Source organism: Opisthocomus hoazin, chromosome 10 (assembly GCF_030867145.1).
Source record: "Opisthocomus hoazin isolate bOpiHoa1 chromosome 10, bOpiHoa1.hap1, whole genome shotgun sequence".
Classification (NCBI taxonomy): domain Eukaryota; kingdom Metazoa; phylum Chordata; class Aves; order Opisthocomiformes; family Opisthocomidae; genus Opisthocomus; species Opisthocomus hoazin.
In genome coordinates this window covers 25,425,937-25,439,326 of record NC_134423.1, presented here as the reverse complement: position 1 = coordinate 25,439,326, position 13,390 = coordinate 25,425,937, and the positions used below count along the sequence as shown (strand labels likewise).

General features: G+C 43.3%; 1 protein-coding gene across 4 annotated transcripts in view; it reads right to left on the bottom strand.

Annotated features, from left to right (window-relative positions):
* Positions 1-13,390, bottom strand: part of SV2B (synaptic vesicle glycoprotein 2B) — a 68,762-nt gene that overhangs the window by 31,209 nt on the left and 24,163 nt on the right. For all 4 annotated transcript variants that reach the window (XM_075431900.1, XM_075431899.1, XM_075431901.1 and 1 more), the window contains one exon: positions 21-905. In XM_075431900.1, the coding sequence (XP_075288015.1) occupies positions 21-537 (517 nt within the window). In that variant the 5' untranslated portion in view covers positions 538-905. The remainder of the gene's footprint in view (positions 1-20; positions 906-13,390) is intronic.

The following is a 13,390-nucleotide window of genomic DNA, read 5'->3' as shown; positions in this document are numbered from 1 at the left end:
TGTTCACAAGTGGCACTTACCTAGCATCCCTTTGTTCGAACTGGATAAGCACATATCTTTTTCAGCACTGGGAAGAACAAATCCAACCACAAACACCTCCACCCCATCTGCCATCAATGCCAACCCTAAAACAAAGAAGAGGGTCCACTGGAAGCGTCCATGGCCGCACTCCTCAATGATGTTCTCATACTGGTGGGCAAGTTGCTCCTCATCCTCCATCCTCTCTGCCATAAGGTCGGCACGGTCTCTATACTCATCAGCCATGGCAGGAGCTCGCTTCTTCTGCTTTTCTTTAATGTCATCTGGGTGTGGGATCCCTTGGTACTCCCCCTCATAGACCTCATCATCTTCATCGTGTCCTTCTGTAACATCACTCTGGGCATCTTCTTCATGAGTGGGCTCATCCCCGCCATGATAGTAGCCATCATTGGGTGCGTACCCTTCATAATTACCATCCTGGTACCGGTAGTCATCTGAGACTTGGTTTGCCTCCCTTCCCCCTTGATAGAGGTTTGTGTTTCTATATCTGTCATCCATTCTGAATGGGGATTTATAAATGTTGTAGATCACTGTGTGTAGATACTCTAATATGTGTACTGATTCGTGCAATTTCTGGTATTGGTTACTTGAACATATCTACTCTCTGTTCTTTGGACCTGATGGGATACACAGCTTTCCAGGCTCAGTAGAAGAATTACTATGTAAAGTTTCTGATAGAGTCTCACACAGCTTTTGATAATGCTTCACTTTTCAGCTCTTATTTGCGACTTGCTAGCTTCTTCTGTGCCTTGGGTGGGAAGAGCTGCTGTCTGGTGAAGAGCAAGGGAACAGCAAATTGCACAGCCAGGGAGCTAGGAGAATTTATCAGATTTTTCCTCAGTCATTGTGGTGGTGAAGGTCACGTCCTGAGAGAGAGGAAACAATAGCAATGAGACAGCAGTAAGTTTGCGAGCACACGTGCACTGAGTTTAACACCCAGTATTTTGAACACACACTTTTCCATTGCAAAAAAATGGCAACGGAGTGTTTGAGGAATGTTTTTGTATCATCAAAACCCAAAGCCTCAGAACAAAAAAACAAACAAAAAAGAGCATTAAAAATTACCAGGTGGGAGCCTAAAGCAGAATGTAAAGTAATGTGTGGTCCCAATTTCTGTCATTCCCTGAAGTCCTGCCTGCTATGCGGTGCTGGTTTCCACAGAGAGCGGAGCAGTACCAGACTGGGTTGCAGGACAGAGGTCTCAGGTTGCTAAATATGTTTGTATCTATTCACCCAGAGCGCACTCATCGCTGATACCTACGACTGGCTAACATCACAATGACATGAAAAATGAGCTTGGGTTTCTTTTTAATCCAGATCCCAAACTTAATTTTATTTAACGGCTTCTTTTTTTTCCCTAGTGTCTCTCCGTCTGTATGACAGATGTACAACTAAAATGCAGTGTCTGCCAAGATAAAGTCACTGTAAGTCACACCAAGCTGTGTTCTTCCCATATCCAACCATCAACGGAGGATGATTTTCACAGAGAGCAAAAAACAAAGCTAGTATGGAGTCACTGCTCTCTGCAGGGAAAACCAAGGGAAGCCAAGTCACATCTGAACACATTCTCATTTTGGACACCTGATTTCCATTATTTTTCAAGCAGTTTTCAGCCAGCTGGCTCTCCAGTGTTCTCCTGCATTTGTTGCCGCACACAGCTGTAGACAAGGAGTTTGAAAGAAGACTCACATGGGAAACTGCGCAGAGTCATGCTAGAGGAGCCAGCACAGTGTAGGCATGCACAAAATGTGGACTTCACTTGGGCTACTTGCCTAAATAAAGTGCAAATGAGCTGTGAAATGACATGGGCAGGCACATGCCTGTATATATGTGGGTGTTGATACCTACACAGCCAGTTGACCTACAGAAGTGCACACAAATGCACACACTGTAAATAACAGTGCTACCTCTGCACTTTGGGCTCTTCTTTGGCAGACAGTATGGGTTTAAACAACACGCAGCTAAAATGACTTCAGAGGAGAAATTCAGTAGAAGCACTCTCACAAAATGCTCAGAAAGGCATCACTCCTCCTGCAAATGCTGTGATTTTTTGGCAGCCCAAATGTTCAGTGTAAGGAAAGAGCAGAGGCTTGACTTCTCTGCGTGGAGTCATGGCCATGCCTTGCCTGTGCTGTTCATGGGACCTGCTCCAAGAAACTTCATAAAAGCTTCCCCCGCGTTTCTGTTTATCTGCCTATATATTTATGGCGTTTTTACAACATGGTCTCTGCAGGCCCTGTCACAGCATCTTCCTTTTCTCTGACCCCTCTGCCATTTGTCACTGCATTCAACGTGTTTCCTCTTCCCTTTCTTTGTGCTGAATCACACAATAAATTTTGCAAGAAGCTAAAAAGGCATCAGGGCATTCTTCCAAGGTGGAAAAATAGCAATCAATAAAAAAAAAGAAAAAATCCCAACAGCATTCTTCCCAGGTTAGAAAGACCATGAGACTACGGTGCAGGTAGCAGTAAAGAGAAGCCTTTGCATCTGCAATGGAGGTGTTAATGTGCAGGGGTGTTAATATATTTGACAGCCGTCAGAAGCACGTAAGTGGATTTTGCAGCTCCTGTTTCAATGCTGGAGTGTCACCATTAATGGTTAAAAAATCCAAGCGCACTTCTGAGTCTCAGAACCTCCCAGTCTTGAAGTAGCTTTCTTGATTACACAAAGATATGTGTCGTGACTGAACATCATGTTCTCCACGGCAGTAAAAATGTAGTTCCACAGAGACATATTTTCTTTTGAAAAGAAGGGGAAAGGGCCTTTTTGAAAAAAAAAAAAAAAAAGGAATTAGAACAATATGTACTAAGGAATATTAGACCTTGCTTTGGAAGTCTTTAAATATAATTTGTTGCAGGTTCTGTTTCAAAGCGACCTCAAATATTGGAGCAGGAAGCACAGTGACCTCACCGTATTTGTCCCTTACTGGTTGCTATAAAAGTGGATTGAAAGCTAGTCTTAGGAAATGAAGTAACAATAATACTAATGATCAGTTACAGAACTGATCAGATTCTGGGTCTCCGTAGACCTTACCTCTAGACTTACACCTACTTTTTCAAAAGGTAGAAGTATGTTCTTGAAGACCAAGCACAGGAAATCCGTTCATTCTCTATTAAAAAGCTGCCAAGGCTGGAAGCTGGGCTCTTTGCCTCCTCCAATGACAGGACCAAAGAAGATCACAAAGTGAGAAAAGACCTACTGAAGCATCCATGCTCTTTCACTGATACACAAAGATTGTTATTTACTGTGTGGGATCATTTACATCTTGGGCAGCATAGGAAATAATGGCATGAGCTGACGAGTCTCATAGACCAGTGACAGCCATCTGTGTCACGCAGAATGTGTAGTTCAGAAAAAGGGTCGGGGCAAATAACAATCACTGGTTCCCAGTGAGTCTATAGCATGAATATTTTCTGAGATCACCCTAGAAGAAGGGGCAGTGCCCAGAAGCAGGCGGTAACATAGAACTCTCGAATGCTTTGCTTTAATACTTCACACCACTTGTTTTCTTTTGTTGCCACATATCCATAGGCTGGTTCACTCTGGACCTGATTCTTTAACACCCTTTCACTGAAGCTGAGCTGCACTTACTCATATTAACAGCCCCATTTAGCATTTAGATGTGAAATCATGACTTCTCGTAAAGATTGCAGGCTGGGATTGCTATAATTACCCTTCACAGTGATGCACGAGTGCTTGAGACAAATATACACACCACATCGAGCCCATTACAACCTTGGGCCCTTTCAAACCAACAGCGAGGTTTCTGAGACGTGCAAGCGAGGTTTAAACACATAATAGATATAAGACTCCATCAGGCAGGGTCTGCAGGGGAGGGAGGGGCAGAGGCAGGACAGTCTAATTCTGGGTCTCCCCAGTGCAGCCCATTAAACTGAGCTTTGGACACAAAACCCCAGAGTACCTGGGAATACAGTTCCTTTCCTCACTTGTAATTCTCCATGGCACAGTACTTATTTCTCAATACATTACCTTGCTTTTTCTTCCCCTCCAAGTAATTTTTGCACTTGGCTTTTCCACTCTGTTCTGCTTCATATTTATCATACTCTCATCTCCACACCAGTCTATCTCATCAGTTATCCTGATGCTAGCAAGCATCCTTCATTTAGTCTTGTATCTTGTATCTTACTCTAATTTATATAACAGCAACTCTTTAAGACACACTATTCACCTTTCAGTTTTCTCACACTCCTTAGCTCTTCAGTCAGCTCAGATGTTGCATACCTAGCCAGGAATTCAGTCATTTGAGCTCTGCAACTTAAAATAGCAACCTAAACTCTTGGGTATACTCATAATAGAAATGGTATCTACTCCAGGACAAGGGGCCTTTAAACAGAGCAGCCTCACACCTGCGTGTGCCCCATCAGGGAGCACACAAGGGAGGTGCCCAGCATGTTCAGCTGGCAAACTGTGGGCAGCAGAGCTTGGAGGGGATGCAGAGAAGGGTGAGTTTCTTCACCGGGTGAAGGGAGTAGAGGACTCCACGGCTTGTTAGAGCTGAGCTCTATTGCAGAACAGATCTTATAGCAAAATTAGTGAGCAGGGCAGTTATGGAGAGGTGATTTCTTATGAAATATATTGTACCTTGGGGCATGAGGGAGTTTCTGGAAAAGAGAGTAAAGTTACTGCTTTGTGGGAGCCAGAGCTGAAGGGAGCTGTGGGTGCCTGGATGCATGTGTGCAGTGGAGAGAGCCAAGGCTGGGAGCTGAAATCCAGCTCCTTCCCTTTGCCTTTGCAGGCTCAGAAAAGGAAAGCTCTCAAACTCAGCAGCTGAAGGGAGAGGTTACGTGAATGCTAACCATAAGGAGCAGTACAGGGACACTATAAAAATGCTTTCAAGGGATCTTTAGCATTCACCAGAATAATCCCTGTAAAACAGATGGCAGAGCAGTTTCATTTTCTGCCTGAAGGACGACTCCTCTAGCACAACATCCTCAGTCCCAGAGCTGCTTTCTGCTGGCACTAACAGGAAGATGCTCAGATCCTACAGTGACCATAACGACATTCTACAGTCACAAAGCTGACCATAAAAAAATCCTGAGAGGAAATTTTCCTCACCGAAAGGAGAAAGGAAATTGTGCAGAAAGGTTTTTGTGAAGTTCCAATCTCAGAATGCTAATGAGGATGCAATAAATGGATACTTTTGTACACCTGAAGGACCAGCTTTTGGAGATGCTTAACTCGCAGCTCCCAGGGGAGCAGTATGCTGGAATTCAGGCTGCCAATGATTACACAAATACTACTAGACAGACTGAGTACTGTAGCAGGGTCTGATCACTGTGTCACTAGATGGAGGTGAAGTCCCGCAGTGCCTGGGGCACAGCTCTGCTTCGGGCTGAGCATCCTTGTGTCTGTCCCTTGGCTTTGTGACGTTTTTGTGTCCCTCTCAACTGCACGCTGGAACAGCACAGCGTTCCTCTGCTGTGAATTGCAGATCAGTTCCTCAAATCCCTTGCAGCTGTGGCTATATGAATACATGGCACTTCGTGCCCCTAAAAGCCTAAATAAACCAGAAGCTGGAGAAAAGTTGTCCCCTTGCTCCCTGCTTCACAGCTGCGGCCTGGGAAAAGTAAGTGGTTTGCCCAGAGTCCTTGTCAGGTTTTCACAGCCTTTTTTTTAACCAAGAAAACTGCTATTTTCCTTCAGGAGAATTTTGAAACTTTCCCTCTTTCTAACCAGTATAAATAATAATTAAAAAAAAACCCTATAACATTAGTCTGCAAGCCCATAATTCACATAAATAATACATTCAGATCAGGTCCATTAAAAAAGTTTCATGTTATGCTGTAAAATGTTGCCCTTTTCATTGGCACCAAAAAAAAAGCAGGTGCATGGAGAGTTGTTTCGAACTGAAAACCAAACATTTAATTTAAGAAATGCCAGTGTGTCAGCTCCTTGATCCAGTTTTTATTAGAAATATTTGTTGAAACTGGTTTTTTTTCCTCTAAGAAAGTCAGGTTTTGAAAAACCAACATTTTCTTGTCAACAAAGATTGCAGCAGAAACTCTCCAGTTTGCTCTCATGGATATGATACTATCTCAGGTGCATGTTTAAGAAGGCAATACAGAGAAACTTAATATAGGAAAAGTAATCCTGCTAGTTATATGCATATGACTAACAGCATCTGACCTCTGCTGTGTGGCAGAAAAGGACTTTTCTTCCACAGGGCTCTGATTATTCTTTTTTTGCTAACATTAACATTGCTGCTGCAGCCACACGATTCAACATCCAGAAGAGAGCTGAGCAATATCATCATTTTCCTGGACAGATGGCAAGGCTGGGTTCTTGGCAAGGATCCTGCAAAAGGAAAAGCAGCAAGAACTGGAGAGAATATACGTGTGAGTGAAGTTAGAAAAAGGAAATGAGGGGGCTTCTAATGCTAAGAGGTGGAAACCAAGTGAAACCAGAAGTCAAGGAGCAGGACAGGGATTAATGGTCCAAACTGTGGTCAGAATAAAGCGGCAAATGATCAGCAAATAGGGAAGCCTTGATATGTTACTGATCCACACACTGTGGGAAAAAATGACACCTACTACTTTGTAATAACAGCAGCTTTTGCCATCGTATCTAAGGATTATAAACCCATCTCAGGCCATCTCTGTTAGAGCCCAGATCTAATCCTAACTAATTCTTGCTTGACTTTTTGCAACTCTGTTTCACTGCCAAAATAATAAACAGAGAGGGAGAAAAGGCTCAGAGCACAGGACTCTCAAACACTTTTGGAAGAAGTGGGCTGTGGGGAACATCACTCAGTCCAAAAAATTATTGACTGCTATTTAAGGGTTTGGTTGTATCAAAATAGGTCACGTCTCTTGCAGGTTTTCAGCAGTCACTTTCCTTACTTTGTCTTTCCATCAAATATCTTAAATCACACGGTGCTGATGAGAAACGAGTCCCTGGGGAATTTCCAGTAGGATATTCTCAGCTCTGAACACCGGCCAGTGAATCGGTGTGATTTAATCAGCTGAAGACCTGGTCTCTTTTTTGGAAATACAGGTCAGCCCTTGGGAAGCAAGTTCATATGTGACTGTAGACAGGAATCTTCTGGTTCTTCCCGTTTCCTCTCGAGTCTCACAAGACTGGAAATAAACTTTTCCTTGCAATAATATCCAAAATAAATCATGGTCATCAGGCATTCTTGAGAGAGGATCATATCACAGTCCCAGGCTGGAAACCCCTTGCATCTGGAGGAATGCCAGCTCCAGATGTAACTTCTTCGGTCTCTGCTGTTCAGAAAAATCAAGGTGCGTAAGTGAATCTTCTAATTTTCTTCATCAGTGACATAGTAGCAGGAAGCAAAAAAGAGCTACTTTTCCACCAAAGACACCATGATCATGTGAGTGGGCATGTCAATATATGGCTTTCAGGTTCAAAATCATGTGTTAATGGCTGCAATAATCAACTGTGCCTGCAAATACTTACAGAAGGCTAACTGGGTCTGGACAACAGGACATTTAAAAATCAAAGTCTGTAGCAGAGCCTACCTTAAAAAGAGTTTGCTTTGAACTTTGGATAGAGAGATGTCTTTTGTTGTGGCTTCAGAGGAGAGCGCTGCATTAAGTGAAAACTAAGGATAAAAAAAAGCTTCTCCTGAGACTTCTTTTTATTATTAAGAAATTATTTGACAGATATGTAAGACAGGTTCAAAAACTCTCCACGGAGCATATTAAGCAAGCTATCTGTGTCACAGATTCTGTATTAGTAGCTGTGAGTGAAAAGAAGAGCAATATATTTGAAAGTCATTGACTTGAAACCATTTGGTTCAAAGAACTGGCTTTCAGTGGTACAGATGGCACCTAATGATTGCTCCCCTGCAGCACAGGTAGGACACGCAGGGTAAAGGTCCTCTGTTTGGTATAAAAAACATTGATTTGCTCTAAGATGCTGCTGGGGTCTCTGGGACAGGACTCATTTATTCATTTTGCCCATGCTGTAGATTGGAAGATCGGTGCTGATGCAGCCCTGGTATATTGAGAAATACAGGGAAAACAGAGCTGAAGAAATTTAGCATGCTACGGGCAGATCAGGTTAATTATTTAACTGAGAAAGCATTTTAGTTCAAAATTCTCTGCTACACAGTCTATTACTTCAGTCGTGTTACAGTTTCTGGATAATCTCTATTGATCTGTGGTGGTTTTTAATGCGTTCGTGTGTAGGTGCATGCTGTGTATGTTTTGTTCCACCATGGCAAAACACAACACCTACTGTGTAACGCGGTCCTGGAGTCCTGCATTGCTTTCTTACAGCAACACATTTCTGTGTGAAGAGAAGCTATCGTGTTTGAAGATGAGGCATTTGCAATATGAAATTTGGGGGCAGAGCTGGACATGGTATGAACACGAATATTTCCGTTGTGTTTGATTGAACTATCCTCATCTATGTTAAGTAAGGAACTGGCTGTACTGCTCTAATGCCATTACATTTTTTTCATACTATCCCACCCTGAGTGCACTGGGGGAGATTTCCAGTTTCCAGCGCAATGGGCACTAAAATGCCATTGCCTTATGTGGTGGTGACTTTCACAGCAAAGTGGCTGTGGGCTGAGCTGAACTTGTAATCCACCATGTTACATTATGAACTAAGGGACAGAAAGTCCTGCAGATTGTTAAAAGGAGATTGTATCTTAAAGTCTGATATTCTGTTGGTGCAGATGCTTTAAAGGTCATATCTAAGACAGTATGTGCTGCAGCAAGCTGGCACAGTGAATGCGTAGCAGATGAAACGAGGAACAAGCATCAGTCAAGCAGAATAAACAGCTTTTCTGAAGTTAAGGATGCAGACTAGCAAGTTGGGTGTTCGTGAGGTATAGAGAGGAATGTTTAACAGTAGGAGTTAGAAAGCAGTGGCTTAGCAGCACAAAGCTATATAAGGAGGGACAGACTACACATTAGGATTCCAGAGAAAGGCCATAAAAAGTCAATTTGACAAGTTGAATATGGATAATGAGTTGAGACAGATGGTATAAGAGTACGGCAGCTAATAAATAATGAACAGACTTGCTTCAAGGAGCAAAAGCAGGGAGAAATCACTGCCGAGAGCTTAGTCAGAAGGGAGGTGGTGAAGGGGAAAAGAACAAAACCATGGAGGATGGCAGAGAATCACAGCAGGAGGACTGGTAGGAGAAGAGTGTCTGGTTTCAAGTGCCAGAGTTTTGTGGAAATGATAATTTACTCAAAGACAACTTAGAAATGCATATGCCTGAACTGGAATTTGGCCATCTTGTTGAGATTAACAATCTTCTGGCTGAGAAAATACTCCCTCTTCTCCTTCTTTCTCATTGTAATACCTAAGCAGCCTACAGTGCTCACAGCTCCCATGCAAGGCTGGGGAAAGTTCTTAGGTTTATTTTGCACATCACGACCCGAGGCAGAGAATCATAGAAACATAGAATGCTTTGGGTTGGAAGGCACCTTTAGAGGTCATGTAGCCCAACCCCCCTGCAGTGAGCAGGGACATCTTCAACCAGATCAGGTTGCTCAGAGCCCCGTCCAACCTGGCCTTGAATGAAAAGGAGAAAGTGAAGCTTCATCTGAGCACTGAAATGGAAACACTGTGCACTGTGTCCCATGCTCCTGAGGCCCCACAGACCAGCAAGCTAAGGCCTCCTCCTAGCCTTCATACCCAGCTATCTTTGACATGATGACCATGATAAAGGTGAGCATTGCTGCCCCACAAATCTTTTCCTAAGGTGGAGCTGACACACAAACCCTGACCTGGATACCAAGGAATACTCCGAGATGTCCCAGTGTAGATGTAAATCAAGAAGATTTCCCAAATTACCTGGGGAAGCCATACCAATGCCGAATATCCAGCCCCAGTTTCTGTTATCTCCTTGTCTTTTGAAATATCATAGAGAGCTAGAGAGGATGGTTTATTAATAAGCAGTAAAGCCTCAGAGAATCTATCAACGTTGCACCTGCCAGCATAAACCAATAGGTAATTTAGTGTTGATTCAGAAATAAAGGTGCCCTGGTGCCCTCTAATGAGTTTGAACATTTCTACGTGTGTGTGCCCTTGGCCAGCTTATTAGGTCTAACCTCGTTGGGCTTGGAGGCCCTGACAGCTCCCAGAGATGAGTGTAAGCAATAACCTTGGAAATAAACTGCCTGCAATTCAGCAAATTCTGCCTGTCAGACAGCAAACATGCCTGATTAACTATGAACTGCTTAGCTTATTGGCAAAGATGTGCCTCTAGCTACAAAGGGGACTTCTATTTCATCACACTTGCAATCTGTGTTATTAAATAACGAGCCACTTAATTAATTCATTAATACATGACTGTGATGAATAGATTTGCTCCAGTGGCAGAGTCATGAAAGCAGACACGACCCCGAGTGATTTCTAAATGGTGCTTTCTTACAAAAGGGATTTCATGTGTTCAAGTATCTTTGTTAAACACCTCATATTTTCTCCCGCCTCTAGCTAACAGGAAAGAGTCAAGGTCTGCTGTGTCTGTTCCCCCTCCAGTACTCCCTGCTCTTGTCCTTCCCTCCTTTTTGCCTTGCCGAAGCCTGAAGCTCCCCCTTTCCTTTGGCTCTATGCATTCAAGGTGTCCTCAGTGAGTTGTGCCACAAAATCACTCTTTGCCCAGAGTTACCACACTGCTGTGGACAGGGTGCAACATCTCATCAACTCCTATCTCAAACGGAAATAGCTGCAGTGTTTCAGACACCGAAAATCATTGCCAGTTGTTGTCCGGGACTACCTTCCCATTGCTGGGGGACCAATATACCTCCCCACAAATGTGAGGCAGATGGACAAATCAATTAATGCACCTCACAACCCTTGCAGGGTCGCTGTCTCCTGTTTTCCACCACGGTGTCGGAGTGAGTTAAGGAAGGGCTCTAGTACAGACATTTACACAGGCTGAGAGATCTCCCTGCAGGGAACCATTCCTGCTATCGGGAACAGCTCTTTCCCAGCCCGGGATGCTTGGGCATCAGTCTCTAGAGACAGTTGCTTGCCAGCTCCCGTGAAGTGTACCAAGGCACCGGCCATGCCAGAATTCAGGCTCATTCCAAGAAATCCCCCGTGCTGCAGCCTGTCACGGTTGCAGACAACCTTATGCTTTCATCATGCTCCTTAACGAGTTCATTGCTTACGATTCCCTAAGATTGAGATCAAATAAAAGGGGTGGTTCTCATACTAAATTCAGCTGCATTCTTTTTTGTGTAAGCCTTTCGATACTATTCTTTTGTGGCCACAAGAGCTTTCAAAATTGCAAATGCACTGTTCATTATGCACCTTGCCTGTGGAGGAACACAAGTGCAAGCAGCAGCAGATTTAAAGAGATATTCACTCTGAGACTCTTTACAAGGTTATTTAGCAGGGAAAATACTGGAGCAATTGCTTTTGCTTCATCCATTTTCACAGCATTTTGATTAGTTTGACCATTTTTTGGGTATGAAATTCTGCTGAGGAGATCTGAACTTTGTATCACCCAGGACTGTTCAACAGATTCCTTTATCTGGTTATCAAATTCTCTATGTGCATTGCAAATATCACTGCAGCACAAACAAAACATACCCATAAAGTGATGTTTCTTCTGTAAGAAGGCAATTTGCAAAGTCTGTCTTAGCTGGGAGACTGCACCTTGAATATCCCAGATTCCCAGGTCTTTGAAGAACCTGCTTTTGAAACAAGGATCTTGCAGAAAATCACAAAAATATATTTTTTTCATTGACTAGATGCACAAACTAAAATTGCCATAGGGCCTGGAATATGTTGGCACTGACTTAACAGAAACATAAGACCTCACATATAGCAAGACTAAATTTATACTCACGTTTTATACCCATATGGAGACTTTCAACTCAAAAGAGCCCCTGGCAGTTTTTTGTGCACTACACAGCAGAAGAGGAGTATGGCTAATTTGAGCACATGTAGTGGGCCCCCTAACGCTATGGAAAGGTGGATTGCTTGGCAGTGGCTTTTCTAAGCATCCCATATTCCTTTCCTTTTCCTGCAAGAGTCTTCAGCATAGCTCTTTGCAAGAGCGGCTCATTTACACAGAGCCTTAAGCTTGGGCAGTATGGTTCTCAGATGTGGCATGGGTCATCTACTGTCTCACAGTCTTCTGAAATGATGTTTGTGTCTCTGTTGAATAGGAGAGGAAGAGGAGGACAGAAGGAAACCATTGAAACAAGGAGCAGATACTGCAGGAGCCAACGAATATGAGAAAGCAACAGCAAAGCCTGAGATACAGCAAAGGAGGTAGGACAAGGCAGGCAGTGGGAGGGTGAAGGTCAGAAAGTAAGGCAGAGGAGAAGGCATAGCAACAGCTGGAGTACCCAGTCTTGGAAACCTATATTGGCTGGAGTAAGTAAAATGGGGGGTGGAGGGGAGGAGGCAATTAGGCATATCACTTCATAGTGGTGAGAAGGCTGTGCATTCGCCTCAGACTTTTTCCAAACAGCCTAATAAATTCCTGTGTTCAGGTTGGACATTAATGATGAAAAAGCTCCATCTCCCAAAATTAATAGCTACAATACATCATCAGGCTACAGCACCATAGCTCATGTGTACGTAGAGAGAAAATCCTCAAAATCACCTGTCGAGGCAGTAAAAGGATTTAGCTATTATTTATTGCTTAGTGTGACTCATGCTTGTGGGTAGGGGCGCGACAATACAGGTGGGAGTTAAAGTCAAATTCCCGTCAGTGTAATTTATGCCAGGAGAGTTGAATTCAGGCTACTTCTGCTTATGTTTTACCTGTGATTCTTCTGTAAAATATGAAAAGGGTAAGAAAACAGTTTGAAAAATACATGCCTGCACAGCCATTTGTCAGGACTCGGGCAGGTTTGGTTGGAGAAATGGCTTAATGTCTTGGGCAGCATCAAGAACTCTGTACAGTTTTCTGTAATGCCGCAAATGGTTCGATTAACCTCAGAGAAGACATTTAGTTACTTGTAGGCTTATTTTCCTGTCTGCAAAATAGCTGTAATAGCTTACTTTCTTTACCTGTCAGAGATTGTGTAAGGAAAATACATGCATAACTGAAAAGTGAATCTTGTAACCACTGATAGAAAGCTCAAATGTTCAACTTTCTGGACTTCAGATTGCCCTTGCCAAAACCACTGTAATCTTGAAATTACTCTCACAAGGACAGAGTCTCCCATGAATTACCTCCAATGTGCTGTTTCTAACCAGAATCGATAATACTTCCAGCCTGTTTCATAGCTGTCCTTCCGTTCCTCTTATTTCAGCTCTGCCCAAAGAGGACATGCTGAAGTCACTAACAGTCATCAGACTCCCTAAAAATGGAAAGGCAATAGAGGGAGAATCTGAAATTCTGGAGCGTCCGTGCAAAGGAGCTGCTCTGGCAGCTGGCGAG